The sequence below is a fragment of the Crocodylus porosus genome, unplaced genomic scaffold, assembly GCF_001723895.1.
Source record: "Crocodylus porosus isolate Cpor-Errol unplaced genomic scaffold, CroPor_comp1, whole genome shotgun sequence".
Taxonomy (NCBI): Eukaryota; Metazoa; Chordata; order Crocodylia; family Crocodylidae; genus Crocodylus; species Crocodylus porosus.
The window spans coordinates 92,572-115,671 of NW_017728930.1; the positions used below are offsets into that span (position 1 = coordinate 92,572).

The 23,100-nt window shown below is 43.5% G+C and overlaps 1 protein-coding gene across 5 annotated transcripts in view; it reads right to left on the minus strand.

Moving 5' to 3' along the window:
• Positions 1 to 20,909, minus strand: part of KMT2A (lysine methyltransferase 2A) — a 41,680-nt gene extending 20,771 nt beyond the window's left edge. For 4 of the 5 annotated variants that reach the window (XR_002102498.1, XM_019543065.1, XM_019543066.1 and 1 more), the window contains exons 1-18: positions 20,804 to 20,909; positions 15,439 to 18,107; positions 14,158 to 14,335; positions 13,530 to 13,764; positions 12,088 to 12,152; positions 11,414 to 11,788; positions 10,315 to 10,388; positions 9,693 to 9,821; positions 8,634 to 8,747; positions 7,000 to 7,146; positions 6,586 to 6,681; positions 5,613 to 5,733; positions 4,669 to 4,782; positions 4,057 to 4,241; positions 2,058 to 2,231; positions 1,495 to 1,605; positions 1,079 to 1,152; positions 455 to 648 (exon numbers count right to left, since the gene is read on the minus strand). Coding sequence is in view for 4 of the 5 variants with exons in the window: in XM_019543065.1 (XP_019398610.1) it covers positions 455 to 648; positions 1,079 to 1,152; positions 1,495 to 1,605; positions 2,058 to 2,231; positions 4,057 to 4,241; positions 4,669 to 4,782; positions 5,613 to 5,733; positions 6,586 to 6,681; positions 7,000 to 7,146; positions 8,634 to 8,747; positions 9,693 to 9,821; positions 10,315 to 10,388; positions 11,414 to 11,788; positions 12,088 to 12,152; positions 13,530 to 13,764; positions 14,158 to 14,335; positions 15,439 to 18,107; positions 20,804 to 20,909 (5,161 nt within the window). In the remaining variant the exon portion in view is untranslated. Of the gene's footprint in view, positions 1 to 454; positions 649 to 1,078; positions 1,153 to 1,494; positions 1,606 to 2,057; positions 2,232 to 4,056; positions 4,242 to 4,668; positions 4,783 to 5,612; positions 5,734 to 6,585; positions 6,682 to 6,999; positions 7,147 to 8,633; positions 8,748 to 9,692; positions 9,822 to 10,314; positions 10,389 to 11,413; positions 11,789 to 12,087; positions 12,153 to 13,529; positions 13,765 to 14,157; positions 14,336 to 15,438; positions 18,108 to 20,803 lie in introns of those variants that run through there. The other variant, XM_019543068.1, reaches the window with a different exon arrangement.
• Positions 20,910 to 23,100: the final 2,191 nt, after the last annotated feature.

The window sequence follows — 23,100 nt, forward strand, 5'->3', positions numbered from 1 at the left end:
TGCCCTGCTCCCTGCCCCCCGCCCCCCCCAGTCACCAGAACTTCCCGTGCTCCCATTTTGGGGCTCTAGCCTTGCAGCTCCAACTACCCCTAGAGGATTCCCTGCTGCTGTCTCCATCCAAAACCTGCAGCTTCATGCTGCCTGCCATATCCTGTCCCTGCCTCCCTCCTCTGCAGCCTGTCCTGCTGCCTTTTTCTCATATTCCTTTGTGCCCAGTGTATCTGAACAGATCTGAAGGGGACCCTGGGTGTAGCTCAAGTAGCTCTGTCAAAGCTACACTTATCCCGACTGACTTGATAAACTCTAGATTAACAAGACACCATGGAACCATTTAAAGATTGCCCAAAGGAATAAATGCATCCACATTGCTCTGGAGAATTAATAAAGACCTGCCTTGGGTAGCCAAGTGACATACTGGGTTTAGGGCCAACTCTGCCAGAAGCTGTTTTCTTACTAGAGATAGGTGGTGTAGGAGGATGCAGAGGAGTTGGTGAATCTGGTTCTCCAGGCCCTTTGGGTTTTGGAGCAGGAATAATTTTCTTCATCAAAGGGGGCTGTTCAGTGCGATTGTGCTCCTCACGCTCCTGCCACTGAGCGTAGTTATGGTCAAGCGAAGGGGGAAGCACTGCATTTGGCAGCATCCCACTGCTGGAAATAAAACAAGTCAACTGTGAAGCCTGGACACATCTGGGAGCTGCCAACTAGCACATCCACATTCAGCATCCAGAACTGTTCACTTCCACATTCGTGCAAATCCTAACTTCTCAAACAGGCATTGCACCCCGTCAGGCATGCTTCAAGGCTTGCGCTGCAGTGTCCTTTGAGATAATCCATAACCAGAATGCAAGCAACGCTAGACAGAGACTGGCTCACAAATAGCCAACACCCTCTACACCAGGTTTCAGATCCTGCTTTTATTCCCTCCGTTTCGGAACCACAAAACATGCATGAGCACAGGAATCTGCTTACTATTTTAATTAGCAGTAGCAGAACCTCTTTTTTTTTTTTTTTTTTTTTTTTGTCTGAACAGCTGCCAATCGCTGCAGGTACTGCTACTTGTTATAGAAGAGTTACTTACTTGCTTGTTACTTTATTTGGCTCCCAAAACCTGGACTTTTTTACACTGAACCATGGAAAAACACGCTCCATTTGCTGAAGATAAAAAACAACGCTCGATTAGAAATGTTACAAAACATACACAAAAAGGGCAAGGACATTTATCCAAGATCCACTGCAGATGTGCAGATTTCAGGCTAGTCAGAATAAGCTCTTAACCTTAAGAAAACTGCCGAAGTCTTTTACTTATTTTCCAGAGACAGCCAAGCAATGCTAAATGCTCAGGAGTACACTGAACTCAAAGGCACCATAAAGGGCAGAACCATCAGAAATTAGGGACTGAAAGGGGGTTTTTTTGTTTTTTTGGTTTTTTGTTTTTTTTTTTACCATGTCTATGACATAATGCACCATTTAAAAATTAACCGTCATCTTGCTCACCCGAATAAAGAAGGACTTGACCATGCTGTTGGCTTTTTTAATTTCTGGCTGCCCTCCATCTGAATTAATGGCTGCTTGAATAATCTTCACAATATCATCACTGAATTCCAACTGCGAGAAAACATACACATCTGTCATATCAGCAAATTACTCTTCCATATACTTGGGCCAGGCCCTATGCTTAGCCTACACGCAAATCCCCTGCAACTAACTAAAAGACATCAGCCAGAGCCCTACACTGCTTATACCTCAAACAGTCTGGCCAATTAACTGGCGGTGCAACTTAATTGATGAGGCACATTTGCCATAACCTCTCCCCAGCTCCTCAGCCTTTGGTACAACTTTTCACAGGATCTGTAGTTACTTTGGCCAAAATACCTGCTCAGCAGAGAAGAACCGACAACAAAGGAATATCGTTACTGGCAGGTTGGTAGTAGCACTGAAACTACTGCTTGTAAACCCAGACCCCCTCTTCACAAGAGAAGACTTCAGCATGTAACCAACTATTTTATAACACGTAGGGTTTACAATTGAGCCGCTGTAAGACGAATGAGGTTACGTACCACAGAAGTGTAACCGCCTTGATCCATTTTTCTTTTTACTCCTTCTAGGTCCAGAGGCTGCTGCTCTTCCTGTTTGCTGACCTCCGTTAGGACAGGAGGATCTGGGCCTTCAGGAGAACTTCTGGACGGTATGCTCTCTTCCGTCTCAGGATTTAAATCAGGTGGTTTGGCTGCCTGTTAACAAACAGAAGAGGACAACATTCTGCCTTTAGTGAATAACGTCACGCTTGAACGCACTGTTCCTCTGCACAGATGTGGATGACATTAGTCTAAAATACAAGAGGTTCAATGGGCAAACTTCTGAGCTCACCTCCAAAAAAAACCAAACAAAAGAACCTTAAGATTTTTACCAGCTTACTGGTGCTGGCCTCTAACCCTGGGAAACATGTGTCCTCTTTTTTTTTTGGTAAATAGTAAAAAATAATAAACAAACCAACCAACACCAAAATTAATCAATGCTGAGCTAAACAGATGTGCTGTAACAGCAATTTTCCTTGCTATTTCACCAGTATAGTCTGAAGTTTTTTCCCGGCTCGCACATCTTCCTGCTTCTCACCTCTTCCTGGGCAGTGCCTAATACTGACTGACTACTTAAGACAGGAGCCTGGTCTGTGCATCAGAAGCAGAAGTCTTCACCTATTCTGCTGCACACATGCAAGTCACAGGTACGTTTACAACAATCGGATCAGTTCTTCAGATTCTTTAGAAATCTGACCACACAAAACCGTGCCACTGAACACCACAGCCTTCAAATAAGCATCCAAATGTTTCAGCATCTGGCCAGAGCACCCCAAGGAATGACAAGAGCATCCACCAGAGCACCCCAGGGCATGACAAGGTCCAACCGTCACAAGCTCCTCCGAGACCGTTTCACGCTGGACGTAAAGGAAAAGCTTCTTTACTGTCCGAGCTCGCAAGGCCTGAAATAGCCTCCTTTCAGAGGCGGTGCAAGCACCTACTCTGGACGCTTTCAAGAAACACCTGAATGCTTATCTTGCCGGGACGCTTTGACCCTAGCTGACTTGCTGCCCCTTGGGCGGGGGGCTGGACCCGATCATCTTACGAGGGCCCTTCCAGCCCTAACGCCTATGAAATCTACATAAGTTTATGAAATATTTTTCCTGGCATAATGTCACTCTTCAAAGTGGTATCCTGTGTGGTGGGGTGCACTCCATTTTACAGAAGGACCAAAAGGGGCAACGCATGGTGAAGAGCTGCACCTTGGGTGACACATTGAGTGGGCAGCCAAGTAGGGACACAACTCAGGAGACTTAATTTCTACTTGGCTGTGATGCAGTCCCAGAACTATCACTTCGAGTAAGAAAATGAGCATACATTAGAAGCTCTGATATTTCACTATCCTTTCACTTCTTTAAAAGGCAGCTGAACAATATTATGCACAAAAGGAAGACTGCCAAAGAACCAGGCAAAAAACAGGCACATACTGGCATTGAACAGGAATGCAAGTTGGCTGCAGAGCTTCAAGTGACTGTGAACATTTTTTGAACTGAACCTAAGAGGTGACAACAAGCCCCAACTTCTTAGAAGCGGGCGTCAGGAATCCGTCTCACATACAACAATTTTTATTTTATTTTTAATAACTTAATACTTTTTAGTATGGACAGCAGGAAAAAGGTTGTTCGCACCAAAGGGGCTAAGTAATTAACACTGGTGATCCCAATTCTTGTCCTCAAGTCAGACAACTTCCCAAGCAAGTACTTCAAGCACAAAAAATCTCCTTCCTCAGCAGCGATGATCTCAAATTTGCCCTCTCTCTAAAAGGGAGATCTATCATCCACTAATCGTGCACACTGTAGAAGTCACTGATCTTTGGTATTTCGTGGGGAAACCTACAAAAGTAAGAAAAACTGAAATCACGTGCACTATGATTTATCAAGTACAGTAAGTCACCCAAAATAAGACATGAACCACAACCAGAACGCAAGCCACTGGCAAGAACAGGGCAAAAATGGGACTCATTCTGCAGTCACAAGCTCACCTGTCTGTAACGCAGCAAGTGACTTGTGGTCCTGGAATTTAACAGGGCTGTCAGAACCTGCTTCAGAGAAACCTGCAGTTCCTTTTCCAATGCCAGTCGCCATTCTGCAGGGTGCTGCTCCGTGCAGTTAATGCACGTGTATGCCACGCTCTCAGGCAGGTTAGAAAGGATCTCGTACATCTCATCTGGTGACAAAGAAGTGGCAAACATGAGTCTGGACGGCTGAACTATGGGTGCTGCTGGGGGGGAGGAGGGGGGGGGGAGGAAGAGAAACTACTCTACACACTACACATTCTGCCTAGGTAAATCTGACTCTGCCATCAAGAAACATTGTGCAGATCTGCTACAGTGACAGCACACCAGGTAGTTTGCGAAGAAGCCCTCAAAATGTGCAAACACCTGTTACAAGTAAATGTGATTCAGCTGCATGGAGATGATCATTTTTGTGGTTTTTTGCACAGCCCACAAAAGACGCCGGTTCAATTCAGGTACTAAAATTGCGGAAATCCCAAAAAAGTGGTTGCGTTGGTTGACTACCTGGATTAGACCAACCCAAAACCCTAACAGCTCTCATTACAAGGGGGCAGAAAACTAAGACTAAGACCGTCTCACCTGAAAGGTTTTCACATTTGGAGTGAACCCAGCGATCACATTTCCCACACTGCATCATCTTGCTCTCATAGTCATCGTCATCATAGCATTTGTCACAGAGTGGACAGAAGTTTCCTTTATAAAAAAATCAAGACTCCTATCAGAACTCCAACTGCTGAGTTCACATCTGAGTATTTAATGACTATGACACTGAGAATCAAGGCCCTGTAAAGCCATGCCACCCATTAGGTAAGTGCTGCTACAATTACCCTTGAAATAAAGAATATCTCCAGAAATAACTGAAAAGTCATCTGGAGCATTGGTGAGCTTATATTTCCACTATGACTGAGGGCTTTATTTTTATTGTGAGGCTAATAAGATACATGCCCATATAGTTTTGTAGGAAGAAATGAGAGCGATAAAAAGCATTACAAAACCCAGAAAACCCTACCCTTTTCTGACAAACAGAGTACACTCAATTTCCTCTCCTAGCCATTTGACTTTCTGCTTACTGCTCGCGCCCCTTGAATTCATACATGAAGGACGTACGCAACTGATGAGGAGAGGGAAGAACAAATGCCCAGACCCACATTTTTTGTGTCACAACTGATTCTGTTTTAAAAACCTGACACATTCTCAGCTGCAAACAGGGAACCATGGACAACAATTCTGAAATAAACCCAATCATTTTGTAAAGCTTAGCCTCTGAAAGCGCTGAAGATTGCCACTAAGAGGCAGTGTTCAGCCACAGGAAAAGCAATCTCCGCCTTTCATACGGCACAAGGTTTCATAATTTGTGCTTTAACAGATTCCAAGCCATGCCAATTATAGGCACTGCACACTGGGATCAGGGCTCAACTGCTTCATTGATCCTCACAGTTCTACAATGACATCTTCTCATTAAGATTACAGTCTCCTTAAGAATAAGTTCCCATGTCTGCTCATGGTGCAAACATTTTTTGTACCTTTAGCGAAGAGTTTGGCACAATCATGACACAGTGAGAAGTCATGAGACCACTGTGCATCCCACCCTTTGCCTGGAGTTGTTGATCCACAGCTCTTGCAGCGAACACATTTGGTACAGATCTGCAAGAAAGGACATACGTATTTGGATGAAGAGAGCATCTTTGCTACCATCTCAGGACCTCTATTCTTTAGTCCCAAAGGACTGTTCCGCAAATTGATCATCTAACATGCAGCTGTGATATGACAGAGATAAACGTACTTTCCAAGGTCAGACTGGGTGGTTTCAACATATAATGCCCCACAGATAACCATCAAAGGAAGTGCTCCCCTCTTCCAAGGGAAATGCAACCACACAAAGAAAATACACCTTACCCCAGTTATTTTGCCACTGACAACTATGCCATAGTTAACCTTGCTGTAGCTTGAAAAATCCCAAGGCAAGACTAGGATGATGTTCTTTACAACCCCATGTGCCTGAGCAAGAATTAGAGGAAACTAACAAAACCTCAGATGCAGCAGAAAACAAATTCTTATTACAGAAGGGTCCAAAGTGTTAGGCATGCACCTGTCAATGCGCCAGTAACAACTGACAGCGGAAACCTATATTCTTTACTTATAAATGTCTTGGTCTCTTGTTCTCTCACACCACGTTCAGAAGGATTAATTAGGAAGATGATTAATCACAAGTTCGTGGCCACCTTCATCAACAGAAAGGTGGAGTGGGCACTTGCCATAAGAGCAACCCAAAAGCCATCTCATTATTAAGGCACTACCAAAGCTTCCTTATGAAAACCATGAACACCCTCCCTAAGGAGGCAGTACATTTTGGATGTTCACTCAGTGAAGCTGACAATCTGGTCATAGCATGAGAAACCCCCTCACATATGTCAAGGTCTACATTTTGACAAGCTGAGCTTTGCTGACGGTTCCTCGAGAAACAGGCCAACACAGAGCTGTAGAAAGCAAACTCACCCAAACCTTCTTTTTCTTGGTGGGTTTTGTTGGGTAGTTTGGTCCGAGGCACTCAGGGTGATAGCTGTTTCGGCACTTGTTACACTCCAGCAACTGCTACAGAAAGGTCAAAACCAGCAATACTGTAACAAACAGCCAAGGAAGGACACTATCCCCAGAGCACTTCTTTTACGCTAGATCCCACATCCCGTGGGACAGGCAACGATCACAGCTAAGCTACTCGCCACGCAGTCAAAGAAACGACAATGCTATGCCATTATGTGTGAGGAAAGATTCTATGCCCCGGTGCTAATCAAATCATGACGCATCTGGTCCCACTGCTTGATGATTTTGATGGGTTATTTTACAAGGATTTCCTGACCTGGGAGGGAAAAGAGTTAGCTTAAAGCAGCCCTGCTAAGTTATTCCTAGTACCTTTGTCGCCTGGTGTTGCCTCCCACAGACGTGACAGAACTTGCACCGACGACAGCACCAGTTCTCCAGCTGGTCCTCAAGGGGCCGGTCGCTCTCTTCTAAACAGAACTTGTGGAAGGGCTCACAACACACCTGGCAATACACAAACTACAAGGGGGAAAACTCAGCTAAGTCAAATGCTTTCCCAAATTCTCACCCAACCCACCTACTCCCAGGTCTGTTTCAAGCTCCACTTTTGAATACAAATGCTTGTGTCTGTTCTAATGAGGGACTTCCAAATGAGAAGAGACTGAAGAAGCTCGGCCTACTCGGCTCAGGCAAGAGACCGGGGGGGGGGTGCATGGTAAGGGTTTACATTACAACATACTGAACGGTGAAGAGAAAGTCAGTAGGGGTTTATTATTGGCTCTGTCACCATACAACAGCTAGGGGGTCATACCAGGAAACTACTAGGGAGTAAGTTTAAAACTAACAAAAGGAAGTTCTTTTTCGTACAGCATGTAATTAGAGCGTGAAATTAATTGCCACAAGACATTGGGGCAATTAAGCCAGATTCAAAGAGGGATTGGATATATTCCTTTAGGAAAGGGGCATCAGTAGTGACTGAGCATGTGAATTAAGCATACAGCCTCCAAATCAGAACTTCCTGGACCTTCCATGGTGGAATCTGCAAGTGGGAAAGGAACAGGGGAAAAGCCCTGGTCATACCCTGTTCACTGCCTCTCAGCATCCACTCTCAGACATGGGTGTCTGGGCAAGATGGATCTACAGTGTGACCCAGTCAAGGGCAGTTATGTTTTTACGTAAATATTTTACCTTGACATGAAATAACTATGTACAAAGCCTCTTATGCAAAATTTTCCGATGCCAAAGTTTAAAATTAGGACCCCAAACCCACATGTGCGCATCCACATTTCAGGACCTAACCATGACATCGGAAGTCAGGCCACTTATTTCAATGCACAGAATATAGCGCCAGAGCCTAACTTTAGACAGCATTAGGTTTGGACGTTAGTGGACATCGATTCTTTATGGAGAACCCAAAAAATGCTGGGTACTTGGATGCCAAGTAAGACGCTTCCTTCCTCAGCATTTTGAGTCTGTAAACCTGGTGATGGAGGAAGCCTTCCAGAAGCTCATTCAGCGATTTCGTTAACGCTTCTCTCAAATTTCCCCAATTTGGTTGTAACATAAGGAATGAGGGAAGAAGGATAACAAAGTTTTCAAAGCACCCGAGTCCCACGCTCAATAACTTATGAGCCGCTGAAGAAAAGGGCCGAGAGCCCAGATCCCTCCTGTCAATTTTCAACACAACTCAGGTCCCTAAAGCCAGAAAATGGGTGCTTCAATCATTAAGCATGAGACTTGGTGCTTTTGAAAAACTTTGCCCTTTGTCTCAACTATCAAGTCACTTCCTTTGGAGGTACTGCCAAACTCTTTAAACAATGGCTGATTTTATGTATCATGTGTTTGGGCACTACAGGACGTAACAGGATTAGAAGAGGAAGGAGTGGTAGACGCTAGTGAATTCCCCGTGGTTTAAGATGACCAGAGAGACTCACATGCACTACTGTTGGAAAAGCTCCTTGCTTGTCACGTTTTAAGACTGTCGACAGCACAACCAGATACTTTACCTCCACATGTCCACTGCTGGCACACAGAAAGCAGACCACCCTAGGAGTGATAGGTACCGAGGTCAAGATGCCTAATCCACCCATTTCCCAAACGTTCTCAACTTCACAGTCCTCCTGAAAGCACAAAAGTGTACACCATGCACAACAGAGAAACCCAACGTCAAGGCAAACACAGAACAAAAAAACCCCACTCCAACACAATGGCTGCTAGGCAGTGTTAACTAAGCAACTTCATTTTCAGAACAGCAAAAAAGTTCATCCCTCAAACCTATTCTTACCCAATAACTAGTCTTCTCTCACTAATCCTTGCTATTAAATTGACCCACAATAAACATGACAGATTTGTGAATTAGTAAGCAGACTTAATGAGAACATCTCATAATACACTCACTTTCACGAGTACATTTTTTAAAAATTATTTTGACCGTTCATAGTTTATGAATTATGATACTGTAGTATTTTTTTTTTTATAAAAACCCAAAATCTTTGCAATAGGAGACCACATTATAGTTTTAACTACTAAAACATTTCTTGAGGAACTGAAAGAGTAATTGGCGCATTAGTCTTGAAGATGCAGTAGGAAAGTGTTCAATGTATTTCAGTGACTGATATTAAAAAAGCTGCAAGGTTCAATAGTTAACTTAAAACCCCAGACAAAACTCCAAGGACTGCTGTGACTTAGGTAGGATTAATAAAGGTTTCAAAGTACGTGGACTCAAGAGGCAGTCACAGTTTTACGTTTTTCTTGACGGAAATCCTTCCTTGAAAAGTTCACGTGTGCTTCCGTTTGTTGAGGATCAGTGTTCTGAGTTACAGTACCCTCTTCATCCAATACAGAAATTGTAATTGTAAACAGAGAGTACACGAAAGGCTATTAGCAGAATGACTTTTCAGAGAGCTGAAAGGGTTCCTAAACTACCTATTCATATTGTGGGATGGAGACCACTTAACCATCTCTAAGTTAAAAGGCAAGGGTATCGTTCCTGAGGGAAACCAACTGCAGTGTTTGTTTACAGCCAATCACATTCAAACCGTTTCCTAAGACATCTGGACCATTACCTTAAAGTCCACTCTGATCCTGTGGACTCCATCTGTAAGCGGTTTTTGCTTGGAGCTGCTTCCGTTGGACAGAGTACTGAGCAAATTCAATGTGCTGTTCTCTGGCTTGCTGACTGGAGGGGGCTTTTCCTAGAAAGTCAATTTAAAAAAAACATTTATTCCAACACCAAAAACTATCCATCTTAAAAAATAATAAATCAGGTTAAACAGAACAACGGTAATTCACGTACAAAGAAAATTAGCTGATGTGATCTACAAAACACACAACTCAAAGCCGAGGCATAAAGGAGGTAAGTGAAGAAATCTGGCTCGGTAAAAAGCTTCAAATTTCTCCCTAAGGATAAGTAATGGAAAATTTGTCCTTTGTAAATGTACACACAGATCTGGAATTTGAGTGGAAACCAGACTGTCCCCATCTTAGATTAACATTCCAGAAGTACGGAACAGAAGTAAATTCTGAATGAATTGAATTCTTAAAACAACTATTTACATGACAATCTTTCCTTAAATCATAGACAGCTCAGAAGCCAAGTCAAGGCTGCACATTTGTAACTGACAGAAGAAAGTAAGTTTCAAAGTCTTGTAATTTACTGAATATGCAGCACAAAATGCAGTACACCACCTTTTCTTTAGGTTTCTGTTTCACAGGGAAACTTGGACGGGGAGTGATTTTTTTCTGTTTGCTTTGCTCTGTGCCTAGGGAAGAAGAGAAAAATCATAAGTCAAGTTCTTGGAACTAAAAGCAACCTTTGGAAAGAAGAGGAATAATACGCTCAAGGAAATGCAATTTTAGGCCCACACTTTACTATGGACAGCTTCCTTATTTGCAGCTGTCCACAATTCTCTCTGCCTTCAGCATCCTCCTAAACAACAGGGCAAACCTGCACTCCCGAAACACACGTGACTCCCCAAAGTGCAACACATCCAACAGCAAAGCATTACCCTAAAACTGCGGTCTAAGACCTGTGCGTCTCACTTCGTAACATACACGCTACACTGATTTTCTGGGGAGGAATTTTGCTCCGTCTGGCCCATTCAACTTTGTTATGTGCCACGTGGACAACAATAACAACAGTTTAACACTGTGGCAACTGCACTTTAAACTAGACAGTCCTTTGCATATACCATATTGTTCGATTATAAGTTGACTGCGCATATTCGCTGACACCACATTTTTAGGGAAAATGGCTCCTGCCCCCATCCCCTCCCCACATCAGGTGGTAAAAGTATACAAAATCCTTAAACTGCTGGTGCTTTTACAAACTCCTACAGGAGAGTCATACAACTTAAAAAAAGGACACAGAGGGGGAGGGATGATGCACCAAACATACCAAAATAAAAAGAACACATACTGAAGTTAACTTAGTATTTTCAATGCTTGCACAAAAACACTGACAGTATAAAAAAAAACCCTCAAAATTGCTGGGGATCCATATGACAGGGTGACCCTGCATATACGCTGACTGCAATTTTTATGATTCTTTTGGAGGAAAAAAAATAGGCCGACTTATAAATGGAACAATACGGTACTAAGTTCTAGATCAAGAAATCTGATTTTAAAATCAAAAACTTGCCATGAAATTTACTCTGGTTCACAAAGAATGTTCCAGTTTTACATTCCCTAAAAACATTCAATATTAAACAACCAGTTGCAACCTTTTACTCCAATGTCAGTTTTTAAAAGAGATGACTGGTTATTTTAATTAAATGTGTTCATTTACCTAATTCTGGCTGTGGAGTCTGCTTTTTCTTGGGCTCAGGAGGGACAGGTTTGGGCACTTCTTTCTTCAGTGGCCCTGAGCTAGGCAGCTGAGAAGAAGGGGAAACCTGCACTGGTTGGGGTGCCTGTTTGCCAGTTTTTCTGGAACCTGAAGCAGCAACCTGTTTGGACTCCGACACTGGGACAGAGGAGCCTCCCTCTTCGTTTTTCTCCTCACTGGGCTTTCGGGCAGGTTCGCTGTTCTTCTTCAAGGCATTATCTTCTCTTGCTAGGACAGTGGGAGGAACTGGTTTCTGCCCGGAGTCTAACTGGTTCTTCCCAGAGTGGCTCTCTTTCTTTTCACTTGTCTTGGATTTCTTCTCTTTCTTTTTCACAGCTGCAGACAAAAAGGCACCAATCAAGTCAGTCAAATGTGGTTACGTGACTTCCAAGCATCCATCTTATTTTACAATCAAAAGAACGTGAAAAATGCGCTGGGCTCTCGGAACACGGATTCTGGAGTTCCTCGGCACACGGGAAGGTTGAGCGCTAGTGGGAATAGTGCAGCCGATAACATTAACACATTTAATTTTGAGTACCACGGCCAGCGTGGTCACAGTGATTGGGGAAGAAACAGCTAATGATGAATTTAGCACCCAAAGCAGAACTTTCCAAAGGATAACCTGCTGTGCCTACCTTTAGCTTGCTTCTGGAGGTATGCTTTTGAAGGCATCCATTGCAGATTCTGGCATTTCCTCATCCTAGGATAAATGGAACGTAGAGGAAAAAAGATAAAATAGGGGTAAAGGGCTGGAAACACAAACTTATTGGGGCTTTTAGATGCAAAACCATTCATTTTTCCTTTAAAACTGTCTAGGGCTGAGAAGCCTTTTCACAAACTTCTGGCTCACATTGTCAGTTACTCAACTTGCAAGTTTGCACAGAGTTCCACCAGAGATAAAGCAATTATGGCGACATCTCTATCGGTTCCCTTTCTCGTACACTGGGATCTGGGAGACACAGAAGTCTCCGGACACATTTGAGAGATCTGAAAAACCATGCCAAGCTCCCTCAATTGCAAGTTTCCTGGAATTCAACGAAAGCTGGGCTAAATAGTTGGTGACTGCACGTGGACTTGGTCCGCAGGACAAAGCATCTCCCTCGTACGCAAATAACTTTGTTGATTATATGGAGTGGCGCAGCACAGGGTCAACAAATGTTTATTTTTTTCCACAACTTAAACGCCCAATTTTCATGCAATATTAAGTGCACAATATCTGCTGCACACCGGAGTCATGTTTCTTTTTCCTTTACCTCTGGTAACAGACCACTGGTTTTGAAAACTTGCCCAGGGCCTGGGAAGAGCTGCTGATAGAGGGATGACTTACAGACTGCGCTCTGCAGAGTGTTTTCACACAGATGCACACTATGCAGCAATTCTCACAGCTACGCTTTATAAATAGCTTTCATATCACAACAATCTTTATTTATGCCACTTTGCTTTGCTGCTGTCTCAAACAGATTATGCAGGCTGGTAAAGCCAGTCTAATGTAAAGACTAAAGAAAGAATAAAAAGAGAGCTCCAAACCAGTGATATTTACGCATAAAAAGGTTTGGATAAAACGATACGAGGGATCAAGAAAAATTAAAGTGATATTTGTAACCAAATTCCATGGTTTCCTTCACCATATGCCAAATATGTACTAGAAAAACACCGTATATACACATCATTTAAAAAAAAAATACGGAGACAAATCAAATTCTTTACAATACGCTGCCAGGAAAATAATTTCCAATCTTTTCCGCCATTACTAAACTCTGTAAATGACCCAAAAAAGGAAGCATGGATTTTTGTATCTGGGGACAGGAGAGGGAGAAGGCCCTAAAGAAAAAGATGCCCACATTTTAGGGCAAAAATACTCAATATCAGTTTGTGTTCTATCACTTGCATTTCCTTTAACGGTCTACTTCTGGAGCAACCAAGCACTAGACAGAGCTTTTCAAACCGGATTCCCTCCACAGCCCATCCGTTCCGCTTTTGACACAGAGCGACTCTCTCCCCATCATCCCAGGGGCACGGGCACTTGCTTCACGCCAAAGCAGGGCTAAGCCAAGGCGCTTGTCAGATGCACACTTACTTGCAGCACTGTTTCTTTATGTTACGCCCACCAAACTTGGGTTTATCTAAGCAGTTCGTGCAGACACCACAGTCCTCTGGAACCTGGCACCCTGAACACTGTCCACACCGCCTTGAGCGCCGACCTTTCTTCACTGGAGGCTCCTGGGGTGCCTTGTTTCTGGTAACCGGCTTAATTGGTTTGATAGGTGGAGCAAGGGGTTCAGCCTCTTCCGAGCCAGCTATTGATGACTTATCTGTCATAAGAAAAGTCTGATATGAATTCACGAGCCATTAAGACCATTTCCGTTAGCTCAGGAATTATCCTTTCCAGAAAGCAGTGGCTCAACCTGCAGAGCCACGTAAAAGATGAACACATTTAAGACTCCAGTCCAGAAACTGAAATTTTAAGGCACACGTTTGTAAAAGTAACAGGGGGTAGCAAGAATAGCAAAACCTCTTGCACTAGAAATTTATTTCAAGTGTTCCGTATCTGCTCAACACAGACTTTTCCCTGCTTAAATTTCCAACACAGCAGAGTCATTTCTATAGCATTACACACTTACCTATATAGCAAGCATCCACTAAATTTGGGGGTGGGGGGTTTGCAACAACCACAGCAGTTCTGCAAAGGAAAACTTTGAACTTACCATCATTCCCCATGGAAGACAGAATCTTCTCTCGTTCTTCCCATGGTAAGGCACTCAGAGTAGGCATGTCATCGGGAAATACTGCTCGCTTTCGGCCTAGTGCTACAGCTGCTCTTCTGCAAACATGTTTGATTCGCGGTCCTCGCGCTGAAGTCTCAGAAGAATCGCTCTCTTGGCCCTAAATTTCAGGTGTGCGAGAACAAAAGGTACTGAGACAGGCACTGCACTAGAACATGTAACAACACATTACTCACCACTTCATGTAAGTCTGAATGCATGAAATTAGATGTTCAATCAGCAGGTCTTTAAGAATTTGAGACGAAGCTGGATTTCACAGTTGCTTTTTCAGTTTCAATTGTCCAATACAGAGCAACCTAACTCGAATTAAAATGACAGTTTCTATGGCCAACTTTAATCTCTGATCACAAGAAACTGAATGTCTAAATGCTATTATTTCCTCATATAAAATGCACTGGTACCAAAAATTTAAAGGTGGCATTGAGAGATTAGGATAAAACCGGCTAATACTTTACACCAGTCTAACGGTCTCGACAGAAGGTAGAGGGACAAATCAAGCTGCTGTCTAATGGCCTTGGAGCCAGCAAGACACATGAAAATATGACTAAGTAAATAAAATTTAAATCAAAAATAAGCATTACTGCCAGAAAAAAAGCATGTGAGAGAAAATACCAGAGGAGAAAAATGCAGTAAGAGCCCTTGAAAAGGGCACGGGTAACACAGAAGAGAAAAATTAGCTCCCATTTTTGTCCAATGCAATATCCCTAGGGAACCTGATCCTTTCTTATAAGACAGATCACAAGAACATGAACCTCAAAAAAAAAAAAAAAAAAAAAAGAGAAAGAAATTTCCGTAATTTTGGCAAGTCGGGAAATGGGGCACCAGAAACGCGCCACGAAATAAAAAGATTTAAGTTCTGTGGTTTAGCCCTTACAAACTCCAACTACAGTAGATTAATACATCACTCAATTTTAGCCTAAGAAACCCAGCAAGGGAAGACACTGCATTGCTTCCAAAAACCATGTGCAGCTCCATCTTGAACCAACTTCAGCAGCTTTTTCTCCCCCTCAACTTCTGCCCAGAGCTTCTTATTTTCAAATTAGGTACCATCTGCTGCATTAACAGTTACTCACTTTGATACACTACATTCTTCTGTTTTAGCATCTAAACGATACTAGCAATTTCCAATTCAAGTATGCCACAAAAATGTATTGTGGAACCATCATGAACACAGGAAAAAAAAAAAAAAAAAAAAAAAGATACCTGTGCTTTTGGCTGATCTGTCTGTTTGAGGGATTTGCTCTTCTCAATTTTGTACAGCTGGGCTTTTGCCTTTTTCAGGAGACTGGCAACCCTCTTATCAGTCATTGGAAGTTTGTCTGCTTGAGCCAACATAGAGCTGATGGAGGAAGCGGAATGTTTAACAGTGCTTGATGAAGGTGCAGAAAGGCGTACAGCTCTCTCCTTCTCCAGAGATGCAGCAGCAGAACCAAGCTCCAGATCTGCTTTTTCTAACACCCCTCTACCTCTTTTGGGTATTTTGGTTTTGACGGCTGTCGTCTCTACAAGAGCCGCAGCAGGAACATCTGCCATGGGGTCTATTGCTGTAGACTTTTTCCGCCCCGCAGCTTTTTTTGCAGAAGATGATGCTACAACATCTTCACTGACAACCTTTTCTTTGGACGCTCTGCCTCCAGGGAACAGAGCAGAGCTGCTCTGAATGTCCGACCCCTTTTTCCTTTTCTCTTTCCTCGACTCCCGCTTATTCTCTTTTTCTCTTTCTCGGTCTCTCTCGCGGCTTTTGTCCTTCTCCATGCTTTTGTCAGTGTCTTTGTCTTTGGACAGTTCCTCTGCAGCCCTGTCTTTGTTTCTCCCTCTCTCTGTCTGGTGACTTGATGTGAACCAGGGAAAGAGAGGAGCAGGACCTCCGGATGAGAAAGGCTCTGCTGGAGTGCTAGTCTGCTTCCTTGGTCTCTGGCTTCTCTCTGCTGATTCCCCAGACTGACTCAGGGAATGGGAAGAAAAAGTAAAAGTTGAATTTAAGGCACTAGTGGCAAGAGAACTAACAGACATGCTAGTTAATGAGGAAGGGACAGATGACTGCGATGTGAGCATTGTCAGGTCAGTGGTACTAAGTCTCCCACTTCTCGTCCTCATGGAATGCGAAGGAGATCTGGGCTCGGATCCAATGGGGCTAAACGCTTTTCTCCTTCGTTTCCTAGAAGACGCGCTTGCTGCCGAGGTCCCTGCGCTGGTTCGGCCGACAGAGGAAGGCAACGTCACGGACTCAAAGATTCTGGAGTGGGCCTCGCTTGGGGTGAATCTCGGAGCCCGCAACAGAGGGCTTCTTTTGTGCATATCGAATCTGGTTCCAGAGTGAAGAGAAAACAAACGCGCTGGAGCAGCAGCACCAGGTGTTGAAAAACCAGATGCAAAGCCAACATCTTCAGGAGTCAGTGGCGGGGGTCTAAAATTATCGAATATCGGTTTACGGATGAGACCTTCTTTGGCATACTTTGCTGAAGAAAAGTACTGTGGTTCTGGCCTAGAATGTTTGAGAGAGGTCCACCTGAAGGTTGGTTCTCGCAAAATTGACTTGCGTTTTTCTTGCATGGGTGCAGCAGAAGCGGGAAGGAAGGGCGACGCCAGCGGTATTGTTGGAGGCATGATCCAGGGTGTGTGGTCTGCGATGCTGGAAGCTGGCTGGAGCGGTGGCGGAGGAGTGAGCAACGGCGGGGGAGGAGAGGAGGAGGACTGTTGCTGGGACGCGCTTGGCAAGGCTGACAACTTTTTAGCTGCCCTCTGGCCGAAACTTCTTTCTGAGATCGAAAACCTCCTGTTTCTCCTATCAGCGCCATCATTTTCTGGGGACTGAGAAATAGGCAGAGAGGCGTGAACTTCTGGAGTATTGCTCCGCTCTTCAGAAGGCGTCTGCATCTCCTCAGATGCCTGCGAATCTGTGGACGTGTCAACACTAGGGCTACTTGATCGTGAACTATCTGAAGAGATCTGAGATGAGTGCTGAGAAGCAGCGCTTGATTTTTCACTGGACCCACAGGATGTAGCACTAAACCGACTGTTTGGTGTGGACTCTAGTCTAGCTATTTTGATAGGGGGGTCATAATCTTCATCTTCAATGAACCGCTTGGGTGTCTTTATGATCCGCGAAGAAATAGCGCTCACGACTGGCATGATAAACTGACGGATATTTTTGAGCTGGGTTCTTCCCTTTCTGCCCTGCAGTTTAGCTGCTTCTTTCTCGATCTTCTTTTGTGCCCCTTTCTTTGCTCTCTGCAAGAGCTGCTTAGCTATTGTTGCGTCTGTCCTCTTTGTGGAAGGAATAATCCTAACAGGCTTAATCCTGCGAGGACTCTGTCTAACAGCACTCTTTTCTTCTTTTGTGAGTGGTGGCGTACCATCTTTCTCTTTACGTACCTTTTGGGGTTTCTCCAGCTGCGAATTTATGACCAGCGCTGAAGCAGTCTTTAAACGTTCAGAAGATGGTGGCCTTCCTCTCCTGCGAACAATCTGAACCCCCTTCCTCCCAATCTGAAGTTTCCCTCCAGTCTTAAATTTAGATTTCAGTGGGGAGAGTTTACCAGTTCTCAATTTCTTGATTTTTGCAGCTTGCTGAAATGTAGTGGACGGTGCCCTTTTTATTTTCTTCAGGCTCTCTTTTTCTTCTTTGCTCCCCTTCTGAGCATCCGATGTGTCCTTCACTTGTGATACTTTGAACTTCACACTGCTAAGTGTTGGAGGCCTGCCTCGTCTCTTCTCCCCACCCTTCAATTCTTTCTTCTTTATTTTTTCCATGGATAGATTTTCAGACTTGCTTGGAGGAGAACACACTGACGAGGAGTCCGAGAGAGCAGCCGAACTTCGATCAGAACTGCTCCTGGGTCTCCCACGAGGTTTTCGTGGACTAGACTTAACTGAGGAGGAAAGAGAGAACGTAGAGTGCACACTCAGCTTTGCTGTACACCGGTATCGCGCTACCCAAGTCATATCAGAGCTTACGCAACACAAGTCACATGAAACAGGCTGTCAAACATTTTCAATCCAACTGCTATTGTTACAACTGTCACGAAAACTTGTACACGAAAGAAATCCTTTAAAATTCTTCTATAGCAAGGATCTAGTCACATTTCAAGAAAAGTTCAAATACTTTTCAATCAAAAGGACACATTTTAAAAACAATATCAACATTTAAAAAGGGAACAGCAAATAACAAAGATTAATTTTTGAAACACCATCTGCAAAGAATGGAAAAACTTTGAAAAAAAATACATTTTTTCTAAAATATTTTTCTACACGTTACTAAGAACTGCATGTGGAGAAAAACAGACTTGAGAGAGATTTTTACTGTCCTAAGCTTTTCTTCTTGCCTTGATTTTGGAATCAACGCACCCCCTCTGGCCGCACTTGAAGTCGGCGCCGGGCAGATGTCACGCACCTTTAGCTCCATCTGCTACCCGCCAAGCCTGCTGCTCCAGTTCTGGGTCTCCAACCATCTGCCAATGCGCTTCAACCTTGCCCTCAAACACCTGAATAATTCTGGGACAAAGTTTCTTCGTAGCAGTTACTGCTCAGTGGTCAAACTGTACAGAGTATTGCAAAGGGGACATTTATCCGCTGGAATCTAGGTTAAACACCACCAAAATGGTGATCTGACCTAGACTACCAGAGGTGAAAGGTCAATCATCTCCCACAAGATGGAAGGTGGAGTTGTTTGGTTCACCAAAAATTCAACCGTTTCATATCAAGAAGCTACTACTAGCTGGAATCAAAGACCGACTAGAACAGAGTTTACTGAAAGCGGTTAGGCAGTGCTGAGAGCATCTCCGAAGGAGTTCTTTATGAAATTACGTGCCACTTTTGTGTCAGTATATTCTGAGAACTGAATGTCTTCCCTAGCATGAGATTTGCACCCATGTCTGTAGCTACTTATGCCTAATATGGTTAAACACAGCCCTGAAACTACATCATTAACATCAAAATAATCTCCTCGCTGAAATGCTGATCTCAGATTTCAGTGTCTCATCCCCTGTTAGTATTACTCACTTTCGCACACATCTCTTTTGCTTCATAATAGATCAGACATAGTCTGTCCGAAAGCCTGCTTTAAAACACTGCCAACTTGAATCAGGAGATGGGATATGGATTTAGTGATATTGTTCCACAAGTAAAATTGGGAATTTAGAAAACCCAAAAACCAACCCCCCAAGCAAACAACAATAACCTGCAGTGAAGTCGTTACCCTATACTTGTGAACAGAAAACTAATACAGGATTTCTCATCTTCACGATGGACTTAAACCTGACTAACTGCCACGGCTTTTCTAGTTTTAAGAGCCATCTCATGCACAAAAAGAGTCAGACTTGTTCCAAACATCCCCCTAAGGGAAGAGGAAGGATTCTGCACTCCTTTTCCAAACCTCAAAACATCTTCAAATTATTTAGAAATAAGCTAAAAACCTCCGGATAGGAGGTTATTAGGAAAAAAACCAAACCAACAAAAAAGCAATCATGGGCTTTAAATCTACCATGAAGCATTGCATCAAGATCAACTCTGAATGCATGCTGAATAGTATTATTTCAAGGTCATTCTCTCCATAGAAGTGGTGGAAGAGACCAGAAAAGTTCAAACCTTTTTACTGGAACCTATGTACCACTGAATACCAACAGCAGTTTGCAGGTTAGTAATAGGAGTTATAACAAGGATTATCTAGCTGCTGACATCTTGCATAGTAAAACCAATGGGAGAAAGGAAGCAATGTGCATCGGGTGGTATAGGGAGTACTACAGTATCAGGCCATAGCATCATTTCACAGGATTCCTTTCTTCCCCTCCCTTCCACCGCAACCCCACACACTGAGCACGTGAACAAACTGGAACGGAAGCAGAATGGGAACATTTGTCCTTTGCAAACATCATATTCTTCAGAATAAGTGGATAGTTGCCCCTTTTTTTCTTCAAAAGAGTGAAAGCTGTCCAAATTCAAATCTTTTGGAGGATTTTCTTGGGAAAAATGTTAACAGTCCAAGATCAACCACTGGAATTTAATCATGTCTTTGAAATCTTAACCACTGTATTTCAGAAGTCAAAGTAAAAAGATACCATGCTACATCTTATAAAGTTAACACATTTAAATTTTAATTTGACCATTTTAGTCAGCTCTCTCACTATCTCTAACAACAACAACAACAATAATAATTGATTAAAAGCTCCCCTCATTAACTGTAGCAGAATGACAGGCTCCAAAGCTACAAATGAGAATCTAGAGGATGTCAGTCAGGCAGTTATACCAAAATCCTCTGGTATTCCCCATGTATATTATGAAGAGACACCTTCATAAGCATAACACGCTGCTTGTGAAATGTGGGACTCTGCCAAGGGGCAGCTCTTCAAGAAAGACGCTGTGGAAGAGAGGTCTACAAAGCACAACCCCCCACGAACACACCTTCTGTAAGCAGACTACTCGGAGCAGAAGACGCTCAGTTATTTTGCAGTAAGATCTCATAATAAATATACGTTATTATTGTTCGAAAAAACTTTTGCAACGTAAATAGCGGGAGGGAACAAAACACCGTTACACGTAAGCAACAGACAGTCGCGTAACCCGAACGTACCCGTGGGGGACTTGGTGGGACTTCGTACTTTGACCTCTTCATCCGAGCCAAAACCTAGGAACTGCTCATCCTGGAATGAAAAAGGGATTTTAGCATTCAATGACATGAATAATAATGTTTCAATATTTAACTAGGCAAAAAAAAAACAAAACTAAAAGGTTCCACTGAAGTAGAAGAGACATCTCTTTATAGCAACAAGTGTTCCTTCAGCAAACAGTCGCCTAATAAATAACTACCTACTACCACCTAGCCATGGGGTTACAGCCAAAGAACGTTTAGAGACGTTCAGACAAAAACACCACTTGCAGATGAGAATACACGTCAAGCACATGGATTCTCGTTTTACCAAGACAGACCTAAGCCAAACGATGCTTCGCAGAATACCCTGAAGGCCTTGTCCACACAGGAAAGCATTCAAAATATATATTTATTTTTCCACTACACTGGAAGAACTATAGCAGTGTGCCCACACAGTTTTTTATGAAACCTGTGCTATATCCCTTGCAAATCCCTGAGTTCATACAGCTTTCTAACTTTTTAAACTAACCCCACAGTACTCTGGGAGGATATCCACAGCACAATTTTCCACGATAAGGCTCTACTCATCCTGGCACTTGGGCCACCGTGAGTTGCGGGATGTCTAAAACTGCAGGAATTCTGGGACAGGCTCAGAATAAACTCCCAGGATTCCTTTCCTTGCATTTCATACTTCAGCTTTTTAAAGCAAGCACTGGTTTTAAACCACTGTCTGACAGCACAGAACAAATGCTACCAAGTGCAGTAATCCTGACGATCGCTGATACAAAGAGTCCATTCTATCAAGTGTACTGGCAGCTGAATGGCTTTGCACGGGTTGGAAAACAGGTACAGTAACAAAGCTACAGCGGGATAAAATGAAGACGTTGATGCTGCTGCTGGACAGTCTTCTGAAGCAGCTTTTCTTGAAATGATGCTTCTGAGCTCAGCCAGCTAGCAGACGGGTACAACATAGCTGGGGTCCAAAACTAGGATGATCGATGACAGCAACAGAACCTCAGGATGTGGAAGACAACTTCCCTAGAAGTGTCCACACAGCTCCCCACAAAAAAGCAATGCGAGAGCTGCCCTCAGTGCAGAGAAGCATGTGGACATCACCATCTGGGAGTATGTCCCCCAAGTCCACTACCAGCCTACAGCTGACTGGTTTGTTGGTACTAGATCAACTGAGAGAGAGAGACAGATGTCACGCAGGAGACTACTTCTGTTGAGAAAGAAGAGGATACCTTTGGCCATAACATTTAGCAATGTACAAGTGGCTACTGATGGGTTAACACAGTGGCTAGTGCATAGTGGGGGTCCCCAAAATGACAGGGGCAGCCAATAAGACCCATGCCATATGCCTATTCTCTGCCTAGACACCAAGTCTCCATGCTCATCAACAGAAAGGAGCATTTTCTCTCCAGTGCTGCAAGACTCAATTGATCACCATGGGAGACTCGGTAGCACTGGGCTAAAAACATCATGAAAGGCTATAATGCCATGATCTTTAAAAATTCTGGTCTTACAGAACAGAGGGAATTTGAACTCCCAAGACCCTCAGGGAAATGGATAGTGTTGCGACTCCACTTTCATTCTGGGATATCTGGTTTACGCCAAGTAGCTATAGAACGACAGTGAGGAGCACAGCTGGAAAACTGAGAGGAAGATGGAGACATCTCTGCAAAGGCAAAATGCTTTTAAACAGCCTGCCTGCTGGGGCACGTAGATTTTGCTTTCTTACGCACAAAATCTGGACCAGCAACGGGTAAGAGGTAAAGGTGCAAAAACAACAACTATCTGCATGTCCTGAGTAGCCAGCAAGGGCCGTCTCCAGCTGGTCGTGGACTGGTGTCTGGAATATGCCATGCTTCTACTTTCAGGCCACAATGTAATGCTGCAAAAGGAAAGTGCTGTAACCAACGGGAATTAATGCAATGCTCTCATGTCAGGATCCCATTAGACACTGTTACAGGCAACTGTTTCTCAAAGCAATCGCTTCAGTCAAGTTCTACACAAAAGTCTTTACTGATATAATAATGCACATTTAAAATCAACAAAACAAAACATGCCAAAAAGGACAGAGCGTTCACATATTTATTGCAGGACTTGGAAAAACAAGTGGAAGTCATCTTTGTCTTGGATGGAAATCCCACGAACAGGATGTGCCTTTTGGATAAATGAACGTTAACTCCCAGTATCCTATGTTATCCACAGGATTTGGACTAGGCTAGACTGGGCAGTTGAGTGTGAACAGTGTTATTACATTATCCAGGAGCACT